The 24,803-nt window shown below is 37.6% G+C and overlaps 1 protein-coding gene across 1 annotated transcript in view; it reads right to left on the reverse strand.

Annotated features, from left to right (window-relative positions):
• The window catches only part of LOC146003227 (chitin synthase chs-2-like), a 133,723-nt gene that overhangs the window by 90,152 nt on the left and 18,768 nt on the right, over positions 1-24,803 (reverse strand). Inside the window, exons 3-8 of the mRNA XM_083141395.1 lie at positions 23,204-23,497; positions 21,942-22,148; positions 16,217-16,416; positions 7,190-7,340; positions 2,975-3,177; positions 510-698 (exon numbers count right to left, since the gene is read on the reverse strand). Coding sequence (XP_082997521.1) covers positions 510-698; positions 2,975-3,177; positions 7,190-7,340; positions 16,217-16,416; positions 21,942-22,148; positions 23,204-23,497 — 1,244 coding nt within the window. The remainder of the gene's footprint in view (positions 1-509; positions 699-2,974; positions 3,178-7,189; positions 7,341-16,216; positions 16,417-21,941; positions 22,149-23,203; positions 23,498-24,803) is intronic.

Here is a 24,803-nt window from a genome sequence, read left to right on the forward strand (position 1 = left end):
GTTTTTTACATCTGCGTAAAAAACTGGTTTTCTACGTGAAGTAAATTACTATTAAATTACGTGTGACTTACGTAACGTGTAAATTACCTTACCAACCCTGGTCAGAAATAAGCACTGGAACAGTGCATTAATGAATTACGTCTAATTTGCCAGTTTCTTGCTCATTAGTTACATGTTCCTCCCTTTAACCCTTTCCTTTAATGTTTTTGTTCCAAAATTCCCCATTCTTGGGAAAATTCAATACAGGGAGAAACACTGATTTGGAGGAACAGCGAAGACAAGGCTCGCTCAAAGCGCTTATTTTTTGTGGACAGAATGCTATGCCTCAAGGTTTCCGACAAAGCCAACTCATTATTTTTATCACTTTTTCCATCCAGTTAGGAAATCCTGACTGAATCGTGAGTAGATGAAATTTGTGAAGGGGCACACACAGCATACTCCAGGGTTTGAACCAGAACCTTATGTGGATAAATCTTGAGTGTACCTGCAAACCTTTCTTGGATACTTACTGCCACGGTGATTTCTGGCTGATCATCCTTCCTTCTGTTCATGCCTAGTGACTGGTCTATGAGCACACCGCTGTACATGGGGACCACGAATAGGGTTTCTGTGGAAGAGAGTCGCTCGCACTTGGGAGTCCATATGTGCCTGGTGATCCACACTTGAGAGATGAGCCACAGGAGCCACAGCCAAGAATGCTGTTAACAAGATTAAATACGAATTATGAAAAGGTATTTTGTAGATTATTTACTCTAAACTGATAACAAATTCAAACATTCTCAGGTAAACATAGCAATTCGATACTTGTGGGTAGGTATATGTCTGTGGTTTCTTACTAGAGCCAACATTTCAACAAATGATGAAATGACTGTGTGTTTGTTGTGTTTGTTAAGTAACTAAGATACAGTTATAGTCGCTTTACCAAAAGTAACTCATTTACAGATACACTAACTTTACTAAAAGTAGCTTATTGACAGTTAGTAACTTTACTGAAAGTAACTTATGTACAGGTATAGTTACTTTTAAAAAGTAACTACGATTCTTATCGCAGCTTCTTTGTTTTAGCAAGGCTGAAACTCTTAGATTGTTCAGCAATGCTGAACTTCAAGCGATTATTTCTTATTCTTTCTGATGACCACGTAAATGTACACTAATTGTGAATTAGGAATTCTTATAAAATAAGTGTCCACAACTGTAAAACATGGTGAAATTAAATTTAATATAACCAAGTTGTTTTCGATGTAGTGAGCTACTTTCATTATTATTACCATTTTAAAGATATGATACTACAAGCAAATGCATATTTATAACACCCTACGTATTACATTAAACTTTACAAAATATCTATAAATAATAAATAATAATAACCCGTGAGGGGCCTAGGCCGATCTCCCGACTGCCAGTCTTCCTCTCACAATCCTACCTAGAGGTATGGAGATCTTGAACCTGTAATGGGGTGAAGTGGGGTCAGCACATCGAACCCCCAGCCGTTATAGGAGATTATTATGACCGTGTTACGCTACTCACTCGTAGCTCCCCAATTTCCTCACGATGGTGGGTTGCCACCGGTCCTATACACATGCCGAGAACCCAGTGCCTGAACCCAGACGGACTCGAACCCATGCCGTTCCGCAGTCAGAGCTCAAAGCTCTTCACTGCCACGGTGGAGGAGTACAAAATATCTAACGGGAGTGAAAAATAGAAATCCTTACAATAAAAATACGTAGAAAAAACACAGAACAAAGGCTAAAAAATCAAAATTGACGAGACATTGTGCATCTACGAATGTAGCAAGTTTCATTAAGTGTACAAAATACCAGATCGAAGATTGAGTTATTATTGATTGAGTTGGTATTTTAAGTCAACTTCATGCACAGTAATACTAATGGACTGGACCTACAGTTTAAAGTGGGATCCGAACCACTATGTGCCTCCACCGGGTATCGAAACCAGGACCCTTTGATTACAAGGCGACGACGCTACCACTGTGCCATCAGGGAGGCTTGCCAGATCGAAGAGAATTAGGTAGTAACATTGAGGAAAGGCTTGCTATAATTCCATTGATCATCATGGTGCATATATTAAAGTAAGTGTCATATTGTTATAATTAAAGTTTTCAAATGTCATGGTGCACCAGAACTTTCCTTTGCGTTTTGCAAAGCTGCTTTTCCTTGGGCCTGTAATCTCTTCTCTCACCTTCGTGGCGGAGTGGTTATCACATCTAGTCACAACGCCAGGAGTCCTGGATTCGACCCTGCCTGCACATGTGTGTTCTTTGTGAGTATCTCTTCATCAATTTCTTCGTTTCATCACTCATCCTCATCGGCGCGATTATACCCTGTCCCAGCTAACTGCAGAGTAGGGCCGCGCATATCGGCAGAGGAGGAGGAGACAAATTCGAGTTGTGGAAGCGCAGTGTTGCCAACCGTACGGTCCTCACCGTAAGTGTACGGACGTACGGTCCAGACCTTAGTCCGTACGCTAAATGCACGGCTTGTCAAAATTTGCTCTTGCAGTTTTATCCCTAATATTTCCCTAAGAAATTATTAAACCAAGCGTACGGACCTGGAGACAAAAACATGGTCCCTTTGCCATAGCGAAGGAGGAAATCGGGTAACTCCCGTCGCCCATTACCCAATCCCGTTTCTCTCACTGTTCATTGGTGGAGCCGTCTCGCGTCACTACTTGCGCAGACACTTGTTCTCGTTCGCCTGGTCTACAGTTAGCTGGTACGGAGTTTAGTCAAAAGTGGCAGAAAAGCGACGCTAAATAACAAATCTGATATATTTGCTGCTTTTATCTGGATTTCTAAAAGAGGTTCCACTGCTTCCTTGTTTGCAATAGCTCCCCATTTATTTCCAAGGCAATGCATATGAGTACAGAAACTCCAATTACAATCGACCAAAGGTCAAGTGACATCCTTGCATTTTAATAGCTTCGTTTTAAGAAATTACGTATTGATATCAAATAATACCTGCTTTGCTATGAAGTCATCCAAGAAGTAGGCGGGCATCGAGTTGAAGAATAAGTAGTCTGGCATGATACTCTGGAAGAAGCAGGGGTCGTCATTTCGTACCCCGCAGGCGGCGATGAGGAGGGACAGAGTGACTGGAATCGTCAAGCATACGGGAAAAGCAAAGCTGAAAGACTGAATTTTGATTTTGCACGCAAATTTACCTGTAAAAATAGAAATAGTTATATTTAGTATGGTCGACTACGTTAACAGTATAAATTACTACATTTTCCCTAAGACAAAAGATGCAGATGAATAACCATCTCCTGTTGGTGAATTCGTATCAATTCCTAAGATTATTTGTTTATTTTATAAAAAGCCTCTCTGAATGCTTCATGTTGACCAGGGCATTCACTTGTTTTTCTCAGTTGTCCCAACCTCTGAGGCATGTAAACAATGCACAGTGTTGTGCTATGAAAACCTCCTGAGCTATTCAGGAAACAGGTAGTTTCTTCTCCCTATGGAGTCAGCGGTTTGCATAGTGGCAATTAAAAACACGATTCGGTATAGAGGAAGAGCTCCATGGCCTAGGGAATATAGAAGTGAGACAAGCTGAGAGGGGACTGACTTTGGATTGGAATTGAGGAGGGAGAAGAGGTTAGAAGAGCAGTGGAGCAGAAGTGAGACGACGCTCTGGTCAACCGAGAGAGAAGCCAACAGAGGACTTAGTATACTTTTATTCATCGTAATTATCTTCATACGTCAGATAGACAGGTAACTATCCTAAGACCCAGCCATGATTCAGGTTCAAAGGTTCAGAAAACCCAACGAGTGACCATTGTCTTTTCTAGTTGTTAGTTCCTAAATCTAACTTGTACCTTTCGCATTGCCAAGCGTTAACTCGTCATCCCAATGACGAGTGCTCTCATCATAGAGGATGAATGATGAATAGCTTACATCGCCCAGCAATTGATTGCAAAGTGACTGGTTCTGATCCCATCATTCTTTAGATTCATACGTGGTGGAGATGCTGGGTAACGATCCCAGTACCTCTCACAAGCCAAGCGAGATCAAGTTCTTGAGCAATAAATTATAGTCATTTAGTGTAAAAGCTCCTACAGAATTTAAAATCAAAATATGTTGTGATTAGGTCTCAAGTCATTACACGAGGGTCGTTCAATATATAAGTTTCTCTATGCAGTGATTTTTTTTTATTTCCTAATATTCACATCCACTTTCATTGATTGGGTTGGTGTTTTAAGTCCACAGTATGCACAGAAAGGCTAATTGGGACTGGACCTACAGTTTAAAGTGGGATCTGAACCACTATGTACCTCCTCCAGGTATCGAACCCGGGTATCGAACCCGGGACCCCTTGATTACAAGGCGACGAAGACACCACTGCGCCATCAGGGAGACCCTAATATTCACACGAAAACTACTGTATGTGCTTCTGGATAGGTACATTCTTCACAAATTCCCCACATAATTTCCATCAATATTGAAGAATTTGTCCCGACGCTGCAACAATTTATGGAATCATTCTGTAACAAAGTCCGGGCTCAGGATCTTTGATACAGTCTTGTAACTCATATCTCCCTTCCTTTGCTATAGGTCAGCACTAGTGACAGCGGAGGAACAACCGGATTAAGAGTCGTCAAGAAGTTCTCTGTCTTCAGCGAATATGTTTCACTACATTCTCACCATTTACACAGGCAGTAGGGAATCACCATACACAGCTACGAGTTTCTTGTAGATATTGCTGGATGTACAACCATTTGCCTGCTTGTACCGGATCACGGCACGCACTTCTTCCAACACACGTGCACCTGCACGATGCAGTACTCGTAATGGCGCGAGAACGGTTTACCCAGCATGGCTTCGTTGCTAGCGTCGCTGCGCCTGCGCGTTCGTGTCTACGGAAAAATGACTGTTACTTATATAAGATGGGCGGCGCTAGACAACCAGGTTCATACTAATACTCGAAAATGTTTGTAACACATTTTAGAACAAAGGAAAACAAATATTGAACGACCTACGTTTTGAATATGATCTTTCTTCATGTTATTATTTTATGAAAAAAATTCCAACCGTTAACAAACTTTGACATCACTGAACAAGCACTATGGTAAGTTTATTTTATGCAATATAACCTAATCGGGACTGAACCGGAACGACTGAAATACACTCACTGCGAGCTGAAAGAAGGTTTTCTTGATTACAAGGTGGATTTCTTATGACCTCTTCATGAATGGTGTTTATAAAATTTTATTTTAGATTTGTGTTATGATTAATAAACTGTTCAACCAAAATGTTTTGGTTTTTTCAGAAGAAACATTTTGTTTTGCGCTAAGCTGGAAATAATATGACGTTAGGTTTTGTTAGATTTTATGAGTGAATTAAATATAGTTTTCTGATGATTATATAAAATACTCCATTCATGTCACTTAATCTCTCCTGTCTCAAATTTTCTTAGGGTATGTGCTATGTACGATAACATGCACAATTATGCATGGTGAACTGGCAGCTATGGCCAATTGTAATAGTCTGTGCATAGCAACTATATTGAATCTTGTTTATGAATGCAAATCCACCTTGTTATAAGTTCAAATAGAGTCATTCGGGGTGAAGTCGGCATATTAAGGACAAAAAGCAGTAGTATTTGCTTATATAAATAATTATTTGAAAATGAAAATGCATGGTACAAACTTTGAACCTTCTGCAGCAAACGCAATATAAATTTATGTGTATGTGTAAAATAATAAAATTGGAGGAAAAAAATATAAAAAAGTAGATGCATTACCGGCTTCATCCCAGGTAGACGGGGTGAAGTCGGTAGGTACATGGGTTGAACCTAGTACATGTTTATCAATAATCATATGTGTACCATCACATATTCTTCAGGCAACACCATCACAACATCATCAGGCATCTAATATATCATCACCACCACATCATCACAAGTCATTCCATCATAACTTCTCAACATTTTCCACACACAAAGTACATGGGTGAACCAAGTGCACTTTTATTAATAGTCATACTACCTGTATAGATCCTATCACCACATATTTAAAAACTACTATTGACCCTATCACTAGGCCTACATTATCATTATGCATCTCTATCATCACATCATCATATGCATCGGCTACGTCATAACTGCTCAATATTTTCACAACACATTTTCTGTTCAACATTTTCCGCACACAAACTGCAATTTATGAAAAGCACCGACACAGAATTCATGATACCATGTTGCACAACGTTGACATTGTATCCACTCCAAGAATTTGCTGCACGTCTCGTTGCTGTATGACCGTCCACAAAAACCGCAAATATTTCCTGTATCAGCTGAATCTACAGTGTTTGCCGACCTGTCGTCGGTACTTGCCGATGCACACTGAAGAGACGTAGCTGTTGGTGTAGGCTTAGACCTGCCTCTTCGCCCTGACAGCTTGGAAATGTGATCGGGAGAGGTCAGTATTTCAGTTCCCTGTCTGGTTCTTGTTACTTTCTGCTGGGACGCTCTCTTTGCGGGTGAAGGTAGAATCTCCCTCACTCCAGTCGTGACATCCGAATTCTGTCTTGGCTGTTCACAGTCCGTTCTCCTTGTTTCTTCATTACGCGCCTCAGTTAAAGAGACGTCAATAATTTTGTCATCGCTTATGGCCAGCCTGTTCAGTGGAAATATACCAGTAGCTGCAAGCTCTATAGTGCCGGCTTCACCCCATATAGTGTAGTTCTTCGTTTTGTACCAACTTACTATCAGTTTAGCAAGCAACACGGTACTTACTTTCTACACTATACATACAAACCTTACCTTACCATTTGTAATAATACGCAAACCAGAATAGTTAACGAAACACATTCTACGCCTTAGGTTATCGAGTTGGAAATTTATGAGCGAGATGACAAAGAGCGCGAATGAATCACCTTCAAAACAAGAAAGCCTCGTGGTTTGCTTGCTGTGCGTTCTTCGTTCCTCGTTTCCTCCCTGGCTGACAGACTATGACTAACTGGTGCCAAAACAAGAGTTCGTTCAGTCCCTCAATACACTGTGATGTTGCCACTTCTCCATACGCTTCGCGTTACCGACTTCACCCCGAATGACTCTATATTGATTTATGAAGTTCCACTCCTAACATGTGTATTGCTGTTTATGTCATGAAGATTAAGATAACAATATGCTTTTTCTGATGATAATTAGCAATATATATTCTTAGTTGCACTTACCAAAAATATAAGCAAGGTAGGCGGAAATAATTTGAATGATGAATACGTATATTGGAGTCATGTACGAGGCTGTGACGTGAGGATATTCCTTCAGTATTGCATGTGCCCTGATCAAGTAGGGTAGGCTGCTTCCGTTCATTGGTTCTTTTACCTGCGAAAGAAATAATTTCATGATATAGCCTCATGAGGATGCTGTACGAGTATTACATTCAGTTCTGGACGTAGTGAACTCACTTGTAGTGAACACTCGTCTACATGGAACCTAAATCACTAGACTCACGGCCACGAGGGTGGCAGAAGTTTGCGCTGTTGCCACGTCGGAGCACAACCCCGTGTTTTCGGAGGTTTAAGGACAGTCCAACGTGTAGATATGGAATTCCATTTCTGGGGTCTTTAACGAACTTTCAATTCACACTATCACCAGTTCTATATCGAATGGGACTCCAAAGTGCCCCGGAGAGAGGTCGGTCCGACGCTCAAACTAGGCAACGCAGCCCGGTTGACGTTGCCACACAGTGCGCGGGAACCAGCGACTTCTGCCCCCCTCTCGCTTTGCTTTTCTCACATGTGGCAGCAGCGCAAATCTGTCCAGTCGCCCATTTTCATGGCCGTGCGTTTAGTCCAGATACAATACATTACAAATTCTTGTTATAGTGAACTCTCAACTTCGATTTTAGTGAACCAAAAAATGAAATATCAGTGAAATTTTGTGAGAGCATTGTAAAGAAAACCTTCTTATGGTAACTTGAGGACTGAAAAAACGGGTTTTTGCTTTGTTAGCAGGCAGAGGGACACAAATGGAACGAAAATGGAGTGATAGGGGCGGGGGTACAACATGTGTTCGAGGCACAGCCTGTGACAAAATTAACATTAAGATGTCTGAGAAACGCGAATACTATCCGTTACATTAGAATCTTATCAACTCTTTAATGAAGAAAAAATGCCTTGTACAGTGTCTCTCAAAAGTTTTAGGACAACGACATTTTAAACTAGGCAACCCAATTTACACAAGCCGTTGGTGGGTTGCGTGCAGAGTTAGGCTCAATTTCAGGGTTGCCACATGCACAATAGATATTTATAAAATACGCGAAAGAAATATAAACAATTATTATTGTATAAAATTATTACAAATATCACTATTATATCGCAAATGACAAAATTGTTTCTGAAAGAAAAAAATAGGTTTTCTAGTATTTCATCGCTGATGAGTCTACAGTAAGGAAAAGAGGTGAGAGGAAACGAAAGGTTACAAAGGAGAGGAGAAAGAGAAAGCGCAAGGAGAAGAGGAAAAGTAGAGGAGAGAAGAAAGATAGGATAGACGAGGAGAGGAGATGTAGTGAGGAGAATGGAAAAAGATTCGAGGAGAGATGAGGAAAAAAGAACAAAGAAGAGAAAAGAGGGGGAAAACGAGAGGAGAGGAGAGGAGGAGATGAGAAGAGGGAAGTGGAGAGTAGAGTAAAGGAGAGAAAAAGAGAAGAACGAAAAAAGAGAGTGCAGTGGAGTCGGAAATCTAAGACAGGAAAGGAGATAAGAGGAGTGGAGAAGAGTGGGATGGAGATAAGATGCGAGAAAAGTAGGGAAGGCGATATGAGATAAAAGCAGAACAGAAAGAGGGGAGAGAAGAAGGAGAAGGAACTGGAGAGAATAGGTAGTTGCAGAAAATATCGTCTGAGCGTCAAGAATGGATGCATTGGTCAAATTATCGACATGAAACATTCAATAACATTTTGAAATGTATTGGAGAATATATTAGATCGGTGCGAAATGCCTTTTGGCTGAGTTCAGAGCAAATTAAAATCTTCCATGTAAGATCTTTGATTTTACCTGCGATTACACCACTAAAAAAATGAACGTAATTTTTAATATTTATAAGAATTATTCAATTTTTCTCTACTTCTCGGTTCGTTGAAATTGAGATTTTGTAATTCAATACTTCCCCTCCCCCATCGTTAATTCCAAACTGAATCATTTCACACGGCGTGGACAATGAACACAATGGGATATGTCTAGAACTTACGAAAATTTTCTGCCACCGGAAGGGTTCGAACCTACGACCATCAGATTGACAATCCTGAACGGTAGCCACTACCCTACAAGCTTTCGCTCCTTAAGCGAGGTAAAAGGAGCTGACCAATGTGAAATGTAGATGTAACTCTTCTGCATGTAACGTGCAAACAAGTATTGTTTGTAACAAAGAAAACGAAAGTAGTAAGACTCGGCGAAAACATTTAATGGAGAATTGCACATGGTGAGAACTTTTCATTCGATATTTGGGGAGGTATCCTTGCATTGAACTCAAGTGGGAAAAGGTATAAAATTAGCATGTCCTGAATTGCCACACATATAAATAGTTATTTCATTAATATTTGTCAATGTCTTTGAAGCAGTACACAATTATCGTTAGAGTATCATAATTCACGATCTTATATATAAAAATATCCCTTTGAACGTGTGTCAATTCATTTATTTGTTTATTTTTTTTTATACATTTCATATGCAGAACAATGTAGCGACTATATACTGCTATTACAAATAATGTTACCATGCTCTTGTTTAATGGAAGGGAATTCTTTTTTAAGGAACATCTAGTATGGAGGATCGAACGTGGGACCGCAATGCTTTCAAGAACTATAACCAATACACTACGCCCTTTGTTTTCTTGGAGCTACAGTTCCTAATTATTCTGTCGCCTCAATATTGTAAACGTTATCTGCAAAAACGAAGTTAAATACTCAGATATGGCTCTGTACTTCTAGAATTACTTTATACACATGCATTTGAAATTTAACTCTGAATTTCTTTCTTCGTATTAGTATATCTAAGCTTGTGAATATATTTTATTTGTAATTTTATAACGGTTTCATGAACATCTACGAAATAGTTCCTTATAACTTGGAATATGGTGAATAGATATGAAATGTCTTGAAATTAATTTTCGACCACTAGATTTTGGCAAGGGAATTATGTGTGATCCGTTTCCAGTCATTCATTGCTTAAACAAACGTTTTAAAACTACGTGGAATTTTCATTCTGGGATAAGTTTCTTTACTTGCTACATGTATGCGAACTACACTCTGTCCCACTTATCTCTGGAGCAGGTGAACGAAAAAAAAGTATCTGAGCAGCGATGAACACGTGAGAGGAATGGGATTGCGTGGAGGGAGGAAAACCACTGCAGTTACCAGCCTTCCCAGCAGCGTACACTGATTCGCTCTGTCCACTCTATCCCCTCTCCCCTCTCCTCTTCCGCTATGCGTGGCTTTGCTCCAGAGATGCTGGGACAGGGTACAGTTAATTGTTTCTCAAAAGGTATCATCTATGTCTGTATGCCACACATTAAATTCTTACTCACATGGAAAAAAAAATGTCAATTTGTATTCAGGGGTAGTTTCACAGTTACAAACTATTTTGGCCTTGATGAGAAGTTTAGTGTAAGTAGGCATTTTGTTTATAATTTTCAATTTGAGGTCGTCTAAGGTTGAAATCCTCATATTTAGGGCTTGAACTCGTCACTTAAGAGGTTGAAGATCGTCCTCTACTTTGTGCGTGACCTTCTTTATTTTTCTATTCATAATTCATCCTCATCGTCGCGATTAGCCAAAGGTAAGATAAGAAAAGTCCTCCTCCGTGACCGTGCGGTCAAAGGAGCTGTGCTTTGGACTCCGACTGCAGGACGGCATGGATTCGAGTCCGCGTATGCTCACTCTCTAGGTTCTCGGCCTGTGTATGGGACCGGTAGAAACCCACCATCGTGAAGAAATTGGGGAGCTACGAGTGAGTAGCGTAACCCGGTCTCGGAAATCTCCTATGGGGCATGTTCCTGGGTAAACAAAACATAATCGATCAGACAATTCGATCATCGAAGGCGATAAAATAACCTCCGGTTGACCAAGTTGCCAATATAAATAAATGTAATACAGATTGTCTTCGAGCTTACATTGTTAAAAAGGAGCGGATACACGTATTATTATCCCAATAATTATTCAATACGGTTTTTTGTTTTTCAGGAATTATCACTTAAACTATTGCATGTTGGGCTGGTGCCCACCTAGCCGCCTCTGATGAAATCTACCATTCTTCAGATTCTCTTTAAAATTCAACTCTGGTCACTTGTAACGTGCCGGGTGCAGACACTGTGCATCGAACCACAGTGTTTTGCGATAAGAAGCGGCCTTGAATAGCGTGAGTGAGTTACTTTGATCGCGAGCAAGCTAGACTACCAAGCTTGTCTGCCTTTGAAAACCAAGTCATTTTTTTCACGGTTTCCGAACGCGATTGCTATTGTAGAAGTATATATTCTCTCAAAGGAGCAAGAAAGGAAATTCGACCAATGTTCTCCTGTCGTCTGAAACCAAATATTATCTATTAAACGAAAAGTTCACGATTGTCAATAAACGGTTTAATCTATCTGAGCATAAGGTGAATGTAAATACTAAATTTAATAGAAAGGTTCTCCAAAATTTCTCATCCACTGTCTACGTAAGGTCAGTACCCAGGGGAGGGGCCATGTGGGCCATGATCCCCCCTCGAACCATAAAATATTTAGATGTGAACATATAAATAAATAAATACGAAAATATCATCGTCGATTTTTGAAATGTGTAAAAATTTCAATTTTGCTCTTGCATAAATGAATCTGTTTCTTGCGCAAAAGTCTTCAAGCTGCAATATAGGGTGGTTTTAGTTTTATAATCATTGATGCAAGGCTAGCAGACGTCCGATTCACCGATTTAGTCAGGACAGTGCGTTACTTTCAATCCCTGTCCCGACTTTTCGAACTGCAATCGTGATGCGAAAATGTCTCTTTATTATTGTTTTTTTGTTAACTCATAATTAGACATGTTCTTTATTGTATGAATAATTCTAAGTACGCAACATAGAATTATCATGACTTTTTAATGGCGCTCGCACTATTTGAACTATTTTGTAATATCTGTCTGTCTGTCTCTCTCTCTCTGATCTACGTCAATGACAGAAATACAAGCAATATTCTTATTTATTTTTAACCCAATTAAAGGAAAGTGTAAGCATTTAAAAGAAATAAGAAAGATCATCACTTTTGCTCTTCCTTAGAAACTGTTGTTCTTCGAGGAAGAAAAATTAGAAGGATTTAGTCCAGCATCTTAACACAGTGTCCCACGAGTCTCTCTTGTCAAATGTGACATTATTTTATGAATAAAATTTTCCGCCTGTTTACGTATAACGTTGCACAGATTTGGTAGTTCGCACACGGTGTAATTATTTCGTGTTACCTTACGCAACAGCAAATACATTTCATAAGACTGTTCTGGACACAAGACTTGCATCAGTAAACAAGCATTTTGTCTGTTACAGTATCACAGGAAAATAACATCGTCCTGTAATGTTCAAGCCTCTAGATATTTTTCATTAGTAATGCCTAATCACAATAATAAGTTAGAAGAAATAACTCGCATTTTCACAACTACCAATATTCTCGTTTTTAATCACTTCGAAAATTATTTCTCGAAGATATCGGTTATACTACAAGAAAGGAAATCAAAATTAAAGTAAACGTTCAACTACACGTATACCAAACGACATTTACAATATTAAAGGGACAGATTACTTAAAAAAAATTGTTGTTTCATTCGATGGTAAAGGCGTGGTGTAGCGGTTCTTCTACCTGGTTTAAGGAACGAAAGCTTGTAGGGTAGTGGCTACCGTTCAGGATTGTCAGTTTGATGGTCGTAGGTTCGAACCCTTCCGTTGGCAGAAAATTTTCGTAAGTTTTAGACATATCCCATTGTGTTCATTGTCCACGCCGTGTGAAATGATTCAGTTTGGAATTAACGATGGGGGGAGGGGAAGTATTGAATTACAAAATCTCAATTTCAACGAACCGAGAAGTAGAGAAAAATTGAATAATTCTTATGAATATTAAAAATTACGTTCATTTTTTTAGTGGTGTAATCGCAGGTAAAATCAAAGATCTTACATGGAAAATTTTAATTTGCTCTGAACTCAGCCAAAAGGCATTTCGCACCGATCTAATATATTCTCCAATACATTTCAAAATGTTATTGAATGTTTCATGTCGATAATTTGACCAATGCATCCATTCTTGACGCTCAGACGATATTTTCTGCAACTACCTATTCTCTCCAGTTCCTTCTCCTTCTTCTCTCCCCTCTTTCTGTTCTGCTTTTATCTCATATCGCCTTCCCTACTTTTCTCGCATCTTATCTCCATCCCACTCTTCTCCACTCCTCTTATCTCCTTTCCTGTCTTAGATTTCCGACTCCACTGCACTCTCTTTTTTCGTTCTTCTCTTTTTCTCTCCTTTACTCTACTCTCCACTTCCCTCTTCTCGTCTCCTCCTCTCCTCTCCTCTCGTTTTCCCCCTCTTTTCTCTTCTTTGTTCTTTTTTCCTCATCTCTCCTCGAATCTTTTTCCATTCTCCTCACTACATCTCCTCTCCTCGTCTATCCTATCTTTCTTCTCTCCTCTACTTTTCCTCTTCTCCTTGCGCTTTCTCTTTCTCCTCTCCTTTGTAACCTCTCGTTTCCTCTCACCTCTTTTCCTTACTGTAGATTCATCAGCGATGAAATACTAGAAAACCTATTTTTTTCTTTCAGAAACAATTTTGTCATTTGCGATATAATAGTGATATTTGTAATAATTTTATACAATAATAATTGTTTATATTTCTTTCGCGTATTTTATAAATATCTATTGTGGACGTGGCAACCCTGAAATTGAGCCTAACTCTGCACGCAACCCACCAACGGCTTGTGTAAATTGGGTTGCCTAGTTTAAAATGTCGTTGTCCTAAAACTTTTGAGAGACACTGTACATTTACATACATACACATTGGTGTCTTTCTTCTACTTTATGCACAGTAAGGCAAATTGGGACTGGACCTACAGTTTAAAGTGGGATCCGAACCAATGTGCCTCCACCGGGTATCGAACCCGGGACCCCTTGATTACAAGGCGAAGATGTTATCACTGCGCCATCGGGGAGGCCAGAAAATGCTTTGTATTATAGGTTCTTATGGTTCCCAAAGTATGCGCCCCGGCGGCCTGGGGCGCCGTAGCTACCATACAGGGGCCCCGCGAAATATTATGATATTTGATTCCCGAACTTATTGATTCAGTGATATGATTGTTCCAAAGATGTGCTAATTTAGTACTTTTTACACATAAAATGTTTTTGAATTTGAAATACGTGTTTATTTTATAACTTAAGGCAAGTAACCTAACCACATCAGCTGACCGTTGCAAGTGTTACAGAGGCCTAAATTCTGACTTGGGCGCCTCGGAAAAATCTTGAAACACTATGGGCGCCGTACGAAACGAAAAAGTTTGGGAACCCCTGTTATAATACCCTTCATCTTCCTTTGAAACATGAATAATGAGAGGAACCCACTTTAATCTGTAGGTCCAGTCCCGATTAGCCTTACTGTGCATAAAGTGGGCTTAAAACACCAAATCAATCAATCAATCAATGAATAATGAGAGGGAGTAGAAAATATATAAACGTGGGAAAAAGAGTAAAAAAGATAGAAACTTGGGAAAAAGATAGATTAAAAGAAGGATGGAAACGTAGATGGAAAGAGGGAGTGAGAAATATAGAAACTAGAGAAAAAAGAGTAAGAAAGATAAGAAACGTGGAAAGAAAGAGAAAGCAAGAAAGAATGAAACGTAAAAAGAAAGATAGATGCGCAGAAAGAAACAGAAAGATAGAAGAGTGAACAACAAGTGTGAAGATAGAGAGAGTAAGCAGATAGAGACATGAAGAGAAAGAGAGAAATATGGGAAAAAGAGAGTAAGAAAGATAGAAACGTGAGAAGAAACTGATAGCAAGCACATAGAAAGAAAGAGTAGTTAAGATAGAGACAGAGAAAGAAAGAGAGAGGAAGAAAGGTAGAAACGCAGAAAGGAAAGAAAGCAAGAAAAACAGAAACACGGAAAGAAGTAGAGGACGTAGAAGGAAAGAAAGAGTAAGAAAGAATCATGAAATAAAATAGAGTAGACAGAAAAGTGAAGAGATAGAAACGTGAAAATATAGAAGCGTGGAAAGATAGAAACGTGAGAATATAGAAACGTGGAAAGATAGAAACGTGAAAGGATAGATACGTGGAGAGATAGAAACGTGAAAAGATAGAAACGTTGAAAGATAGAAACGTAAGAGATAGAAACCGTGGAAAGAAAGAGAGTAGGAAAGAAAACAGCAACAAGCAATAAAAAAAACAAAAATATAGAAACCTGCAAAAAGGTACAGTGAGAAAGTTAGTGTTTTTTTTGTGCACCTTTTGCCGTCAGTGTTTACATGTGTCATTCCATAATGTCAAAATTATTTGATACAGTTTTCTGTGCGTTGAATATTGAACCTTGACAATGTAACAGGGGTCAGTTTCTAAGGCATTTAATTCGAATTTTGAAATGTGAATCTTTATGTAAAATTAAAATGAAGTGAAAAGTGTTAAATAGCAACACTAGTGATTCCCTCCTGCGATATTTACTCTAACTCTGTTCTGTAGTCCCATTACAGAATACATACCTAATTCTCAGAGGAACAACATTTTATGGGCTATAACTCTGACAAAACGTGTTCTCAAGTTGTAATGATTCCATTCTTGATTTCGTCAACTTTTAAAATATGCAAACCCATTATATGATACATGAAATACCCATTTTACAATTTATTACACTATGCCCTTTGAATTTAGAAGAGTATGACGGATATTATTTAGGGCATAAACTGTTTGTGCAAACCCTAGCTTTGCAAAGGTTATCAAAGTGAGATTTTAAAGTTCACTTTGGGCTTTATGTTTAATTGGGATCAGAACTACTGTGCAATATACCTCCATCGGGAATCGAACCCGGTACCTATTTGGCATTATCAGAATTGATACCAGTTCCATAAGAAGCAATGAAATGTTACCAAATTAGGCATGCAATGGTTGTATCCTAAATTGTAAATTTAGCAAGCAATAATAATTGCCTAGTTCATATATTGATTAAATCGAGTTGAAACGCGAATTAACCAAACATTGGAACTCACCTGGTATACAGTAATGTCGTGCGGAGAGAATGCTGTTTCGAATTTCTCAAATAGGGCCACAACATCTTCATCCTTCACGTAGAGAATGAGAATCATGGAAGAAAGGAAGATGGCCATCTTCCAGACGGATAGGAACAAGTAAGTGAAGTAGCGTGTTCTCTGGAGCTTATGTTTGATGGAAGCGAGATATTTCACAGGAGCTGCAAAGCAAGAAGATATAGGAGAAAGTAATTAGACTGAAGAGAGCTAGAGATTTCTTAAGGATGTCGAGGTCTCTACTCCCCGTAAAATGGTCCCATCTGTCCACTCAAATACGCTATATGATAATTTTTCAGAATTATTTGTAAGACTGATAATAAAGTAATAGAATGGAAGAGAGAGAAAAGAAGTACTGGGGAGGAAAGGAGGAATAGTGACAGAGTGAGGAGAATAGAAAGAATGGTAGAAAGAGAGAAGCAGAGAGAAAGAAAGAAATACTACGTACAAAAACTGGGAAAAGTTTGAGAAGAGAGACGGAGGAGGGGGTTAAGAAAGACAGAAACATTTATAGAAACAGAAAGAGAAAAGTGAGAGACAGAGAGAGAGAGGGAGGGGGAGGAAGAATAACAAAGAGACACATCGAAAAATAGAGGAGGAAAGGTACAGGAAGGACGAAGGAAATAGAGACAGAGAGAGGAAGGAAGGAAGGAAGAAAGAAGACAGAAAGAAGAGGCAACAAAAAGATGGAAGAAAGAGAGGGAATTAAATAGAACATTTGAAGCTACGCAAGAAATATGGAAACATGGAAAGAAAGGGAGAATAGGAAAGGTAGAAGTTTGGCGAAAATACAGTGAAAAGATGAGAACATTTAAAGAAAGAGAGAGAATGTAAGAATAGTAGGAAAGTGGAAAGAAAGATACGGAAAAAGGTTACCAACGTTTAAAGAGAGAACGAGAGGGTAATAAATAGAAACGTCTATAGGAACAGAGAGAATGGGAAAATAGTTACATGGAAAGAGAGAGAATATAAAGATAGAAAGGAGGAAGTGAAAAGAGGGAGATAATGATGGAAAATTGGCAAGAGAGAGAAAAACAGAGAAAGAAAGAGAAAATAGGGAATGAGAACAAGGAGAATCTTAGAATTTATGACCATCAAAGTGAGACTCGAACTTTTTAAAAATCGAAACGAGAAAGAAATCAGTCCAGGCAGTCCCTGAATTAATAAATACATGGGTTATTCTTTCCCGTGCTCACTTTTCCCTACAATTCAAGGCACTGCAAAAGCAATGCCACATAAGAAAATTTTGAAGTTGTCTGACTTACTTATGCAAAGAAAATCAAATGTGAGGAATTTACTATTTATTAGAAATTATCCTGATTTAATTTTTTGCATACGTGATTCTCGAAAAATATTGTAAAATACAAGTTATAATTTTAATATACTTAGGGTACAAGATTGATCAATGGTGTTAATTGCCATTACCGTACGCAGGTTTTTTTCGAAAGGGGCTGAAATTATAAAAGTGAATATTACATAGCGGCGTTACAGGAGGAGGGGAATAACCAATAAAATATTTTAATTTTTAGCCTTTATGTTTTCAAAGATAAAAACGGTAATTGGGGTTCATTGTAAGAGGGATTTTCGTATACTACTATCATTTAAAAATTCTGATTTTCTCAAAATTTCGGAGGGAGTTGAAGCTCCACAGGCGTATGCCAGTGCAGATAGCTATAAGTAGATTTGTATGTAATAACTATTCCTTTCTAGAAACAGACCTTGAACAGGAAAATGTCATCGAATTATATAACTGACATGGTTTTGAATAAGTTTTTGTTACATAGTTTTACATATTTGCCAGCATATTTTACATATTTGCTAATTTACTTTACTTAAAACAACATATTTCGGTATTTGTTTTCCTATCTTGATCTTTTTTCCTACGTTTTCGATCTCTGAAACATGAAGTAAATTTGTAGCTCATGTGCAGGAACGGCGCTATAGGGAGGCTAGGGGGAGGGAACTGAAGCCCCCCAAAACCGGCCTCAGCCCCCCCCCCCTGTAGACACCCAAAATTTTTGCAGTACGGTAGACACATTTTGACCGAAAACTTAAAAAGTTTAAGTTTACATTTTCCATTATTAAAATTCCATTGAGGCAAGTACAATGTTCAAGTACATTTTCTAGTTCAGTTAGATCGCAAAGTTAATTTTAATACGATGTGTTCTAAAATCAAGGGGAGAGGGGTATATGCAGATGTGCCTGGATAGCAGTAATGGGCCAATCATGAGTGCCAGCCAAACTTGCTACGAAATCTGTTACCTGCCTCGTAGGTGGACGACGTATTCAGTGGCTGTGAGATTGTTCTTTAATTGCTGGCATATGCAGCTGAACGTGTACATTATTAGGCTCTATAAAACGCATTGCTATATTTCTGAATAAATCTAACAGATGTGTAAAATGATTTTTTTAAGTAGGACAACGTTCAACATCTAAAGAGCAGTCAATGTTTTTTTTTCTGTTTGATATTTCCTCATTCGAGTACCGACAATGGTATTAGTGTTATCGATGTTGTCTCATTGTTTTCATCGTTATATCTATCCTTATCGTTGCAAATATTCAAGATGGAGAAATAGGACGTTAAGAAATCAAAGTAACTAATTCTTAAACTTTAAGAATTGGACATATTAAAATTGGACCTCCCTGCCCTGGTTATCTAGTAGCAATACTGCAGCCTTGAAATTAAGGGGTCCGGGTTGGATCCCCGGTGGAGGCACATATCATTAAGTGGCTCGGATTCCACTATAAGCTGTAGGTCTCGTCCCAATTAGCTTCTGTGCCCTTAGCCCTTGGGTCTTTCCACAATATAGTGGATCTTAATACAAATCTAATCAAGTAAACATTTTTGCATACGATGCAAAAATCAGCACGATTGGGCAATTTCATTCTTCGCAGGCCTAGCCCTACATGCTAATTAATTATTATTTGTGATATTAGAAAAAAATTCTGCAGTACCGTCAAAGTGGCCAAATTTGATTCAGTGCAGAAGAATCAATGTTTGAAGCACATCTCGTAAAACTATGATCCAATTCTGATCATTATTCAGAGCATAATATATTCTGAAATAAAATTATAATCTTCAGCAGTCACTTCTCTAACCAAATTGCCCAGTGCAAGAGTTGCAACTACAATATATTTGTGGAGGTGGATTTATAGTGAAAATATTTTTCTTCTTTGAGAGTGGCACGTCCTAAGTGGACGATATTTCTCACATCCTCCCCATTTTTAGCCCTAAGTTCTGAATTCCAGACGTTGAACAAGATAAGTAACATATTTCATAATGGACGAGAAAATTGTATTTTTAATAGTTTCTATTCAAGGGTGTTTCCTCTTATTTGATGCCTACCTTATTAAGTTAGTACCACTTTTCTGAAGCATGAAAAGCTACAATCTTTATACGCTCCCTACTGTTGTGATTTGGACAGTTTAGAGCCATGGCACACTATGAGGCAGAATGGAAGCCAAAATAAAGACCTTCAGCAGCTGCTTGCAATGATTGAAACATTCAAAATTTCATTTTACGAACTTTATAAGCTTTGTGTTATTGAAATGTTCAAAGGTTGCTTGCAACAAACCGAAATCTGTCCTTTGAAGAGCTTGCAAAATCTTTGGATTTAAAAAGGTTTGTGGCTGCTCATAAAAACAGACATATCTTATCGTAGTTTCTTGCTGTGGCTCATTTTCTCATTTTAGCAACAAGTTAGTCACACTGTTTACATAGAAATAGTGTTACGTGTAGTATTTATAAGTATATCCAGCGAGTTGATAATGTAATGAGTGTAGTTTCTATGGTGTATTTTGTACTCTTCACATGAATAGTAAAACTCTGATATTATTGCACTCAATAACGGCTTAGGAAAAGAAATAATATAATTATTGCATTTCATTTGATATTAAAGATTCGTGCCTAAAAGTACTTTTGTATGTGATGGAACAAAATGCAACATCTCATTGATTCATCTTTAGTTCTGATTGTAAAATATGCAAGCGGTAAAATTATACCCTAAAAGTATGAAGTAAGTACATTTTAGCCGGTATTACTTAGCCCCCGAGAATTTGACTCAGAAATCTGTAGCCCCCACTTATTTCAGGCTGGCGCCGTCACTGCTCATGTGATGTCATATTTTGTAATCAGTGAGATGTTTACTGCTTACGGTCAATTACAATTGACTGCTAAGTCGACAGACAGTCTTAAAAAAATGGGAACTGTTATTTATCGAAAGATGCTGGAGTCTCTCCTCCCCTCCTCTTTCTGATTATATATATATATATATATATATATATATATATATATATATATATATATATATATATATATATATATACTATATTCGTTTCGCTTCTAGGTTTAGGCAAAGCAGCTTGAAACTTGACATCGGTGGACCATGAAGCTACTTTCCTGTACTACGTAGCAGTTACACAATATGTTCCCTTGTACAAAAGTAGCTGTGTATTTTCTGTAGATGCTTTTCTTTACAATTTGTTTCGAAAGTTACAAACATCTCTCTTACATATTTACATAGTATACAATAATTTGCGATGTGAAAAGTAATTAACAGTTGACAAAATTGGTATCTTAAATATGTACATGTTGCTGTGCTCTTTGAGTTTATAAATTTGATACAAATTTTAATTTGAACAACTTATGTCCTTAAAATTAAGTTGAATATGTTCAAATAGAATACATATCTTGCAGAACTCTTGACATTGCTTGGATAGTCGATTATTATTTATTATTTATTCTTTGATATTTAGTTACATGTTCTTTTGATAATACATATTTTATCAAATATTGTTACATGTTTATGTACATATTTTATACTTTGATATTACATAAAAATCCGCGGTCTAACTAAAAGTAATGCAAGTTTCACATTTAACGTGCATGAAATTTACTCTTACAATTAGAATTAACTTATTTCTCAGACTGTACTAAAAATATTTCATTATTTCTGCTAAAGACTAAAAGCAACTACTATTTTAACGGTAGTATTGTAAATTCCGTACCAGGTTAGCATGCTGGCGAATTTTAGAACTAGTTCCACAATTTGATTCAAGATTTCCTTCCAGATAATACTTGGTTGAAAACCAACACCATACTTATAGCCTAATTGGCTCAAATTGTACGCACAAAGAATACAGCGTGTCTTATAATAGAGCAAACAACTTATCAGGTTTATTGTTAAAAAATATCCGAATGACAACAATAATGTCTGTTGTATAACAATAAGAAAATCTTCAAGTTTTGTTTTCATGAGCAAGACTTTTGGAAACACGGTCATTGTGGGGCTAATGTAGTGTTAAAGAAAATTGTGATTTCCACAGGTCCGCAGGACCTTACACCCCTAGACTTCTGCATTTCGGGGTTTGTGAAAGACAAAGTCTATGTGCCACCTATGCGGCAGAATGTGCAAAAGCTAAAAGAGAGAATGAGAAATGCCCTAGCTTTGGTGGACGAAGGGTTCTTAGGAAAAGTGTGGCAAGAACTCGAATTTCGATGGGATGTGTGTTGCATAACTGGTGGAAGCCACATTGAGCATTTGTAGCCATTTATAGACAGACATTCATAGAAACTTGAAGTGTTACTGGTTGATACATAAACTGTTGTATTCCATACAGTTTAGTTGAAATTAATTTTTAAGATTATTGACTCTGTTGAGATACACCCTGTATATACGCTGTACATTACCTAGAGGCGAGTCCTTGTCCACGTAGTTCTCCCACCAGCCGAAAGATGTCAGGAGGACAGCGACTGGAATCAAGTACAGAGATTTGTTCTCTTGGCCGTTCAACAGAGGCCAGATGAACATGCCGGTTGCCTGAGCTGCAATGGCTAGAATATCCAAGATGGCGAGGAAATATCTACGAGGCTCCGATTCGCTATGCGAAAGCAGACCTGAAATATATCCGTAGACATTAATGTTTAAAATACAGTACACATAATAATGTTGCACTAATGTTAATGTTCTAATAAACTAATATTTAATTCAACATTGATTATTATTATTTCCTTTGGGGAGAATCTTCTACTCGATTCACCAATAAATGTTTCTTCTGGTTCAAATATGGGTTGAAATGCTTAAAAAATATATTTGTATAAACACCCGAATGTCAACCTCACTTGGTTTACCCTGGACTTCATTCTGCAGGTTAACGAAGCCTGGACTTAGAATCATGATAACCCCCTGTATGGCTTGGTTGTGTCGTCTCATCTCAATTTATGACCTGGTCGACCATCGTTAGCACAGAGCGCCGAGTTCGAATCCCAGTTAAGACATGTTTGTCCGATATGAGCAAAACAGAGATTTTTGTAAAACTGACATTTGTAAAAACTGAGAAATAATGGGGGAAACTACCGCTTACGGGGTTTCCTACTTTTTACTTTTAAGAAAATGAATGGCTATAACACTAGGACGCCAGGGGTCCCAGGTTTGAATCCCTGCCTGGGAATTAATTTTCTTTGTGAGTGTCCCTTCACTAATTTCGTCACGAGTAGCCAAAAGTGGCAGAAAAGCGACGTTAAATAACAAAAATAAAAATAAAAAAACTTCTTATCAAAATACATATTAGGAAAAGTGGCAGAAAAGTGAAGTAAAATGAACTAAATCAATGAATCAATGAATTTATTTGTATAAAATGAATTTGTTTTACTAAGTTATAACGTTCGTTGGTTAAGTTGGCCGGCCATGTTGCACGAATGGAAGAGGAAAGAAAAGTATACAGGTTTCTTTTTGGGAAACCTGATGGTAAGAGACCTGTAGGAAGGTCAAGACGAAGATGGGGGATAATGCTGAGATGGGCCTATAGGAAGGATGGAAAAGATTGGATTGATCTTGCCCAGGATAGGGATATATGGAAGGCTTGTGTTGCTGCAGCCATAAACCTTCGGGTTTAAGAAGGCTAGAGACTTAGTTGTACGTTGAACCTTTAGACGTGATCTCTGTAACTTACCCAGAACCCCTGGAACCAAGCAGACGCAGTTGGTGAGCATGACGCCCTTGACCACGTCCATTTCCGGAAGTACGACGAACACCAGCAGAGCCACGCCCACCGTGTGCAGGGTCTCCATGGCGGCTACCACGAGGAAGTGGAGGAACTCGGGCTGCCTCCAGGATTTGAAGAAGCAGATCCTCGCTGATCGGAGGAAAGATCCTACCTCCGGTGCCAGAAAAGCGAAGAACAGAACCCATGTCCACGAGTATCTTTCAAGGTCAGAGAGCACGGCCACGTGTAGATTGTCAGGACCTGTCGATCATTTCAAAGTTAGAATTAGTAAGTCTGCAGAATTGATCAGTTTTGGGAAGGTTAGTTTTTAAAAGTAACCTTTACAGTTTCGCATTTTAAAAAGTAACGAAGTTATAATTGCTCATTTTAGAAAGCAACTAAGTTACAAATACTGATTTTAAAAAGAAATTAAGTTACAATTTCTCATTTTAAAAAGTTACTAAGTTACAATTACTCATTTTAAAAAGAAACTAAGTTACAATTGCTAATTTTTAAAAAAGTAACAATGTTACAATTTCTCATTTTAAAAAGTAACTAAGCTACAATTACTCATTTTAAAAAGTAACTAAGTTACAAATACTCATTTTAAAAAGTAACTAAGTTGCAATTGCTCATTTTAAAAAGTTACTAAGTAACAATTAATTATTTGAAGACGTAACTAATTTACAATTACTCACTTTAAGAAGTAACTAAGTTACAATTCCTCATTTTAAAAAGTAATTTAGTTACAGTTACTCATTTCAAAAAGCAACTAAGTTACAATTGCTCATTCTATAAAAGTAACAATGTTTCAGTTACTCATTTAAAAAAGTGACTAAGTTACAATTACTCATTTTAAAAAGAAACTAAGTTACAATTGGTAATTTTAAAAAAGTAACAATGTTACAATTTCTCATTTTAAAAAGTAACTAAGCTACAATTACTCATTTTAAAAAGTAACTAAGTTGCAAATAGTCATTTTAAAAAGTAACTAAGTTGCAATTGCTCATTTTAAAAAGTTACTAAGTTACAATTAATCATTTTAAAACGTAACTAATTTACAATTACTCATTTTAAAAAGTAACTCAGTTACAGTTACTCATTTTAAAAAGAAACTAAGTTACAATTGCTCATTCTAAAAAAGTAACAATGTTACAGTTACTCATTTAAAAAAGTAACTAAGTTACAATTACTCATTTTAAAAAGTAACTAAGTTACAATTACTCATTTTAAAAGTAACTAAGTTAAAATTACTCATTTCAAAAAGTAACTTAGTTACAATTATTCATTTCAAAAGTAACTAAGTTACAATTACTCATTTTAAAAAGTAACTTAGTTACAGTTAAAGACACTTGACAATTAACTGTAAGTTACTTTTACAGTTACTTTCTGACGGAGAGTTTCTTGTAAACCATTGCATATAATTGATGATATTTCATTGGAATCGAATAAATATATGAAGCCTTACACCTTTTTAGTTATGCTTCTGGTTCACAATGTCTTCCTACACTTATATTATTCAATGGCGGCGGAAGGTATTCCAGTAGGGAGGTGACAAATTACTGGT

Source organism: Lepisma saccharinum, chromosome 20, assembly GCF_977018435.1.
Source record: "Lepisma saccharinum chromosome 20, izLepSacc3.1, whole genome shotgun sequence".
Lineage (NCBI taxonomy): Eukaryota > Metazoa > Arthropoda > Insecta > Zygentoma > Lepismatidae > Lepisma > Lepisma saccharinum.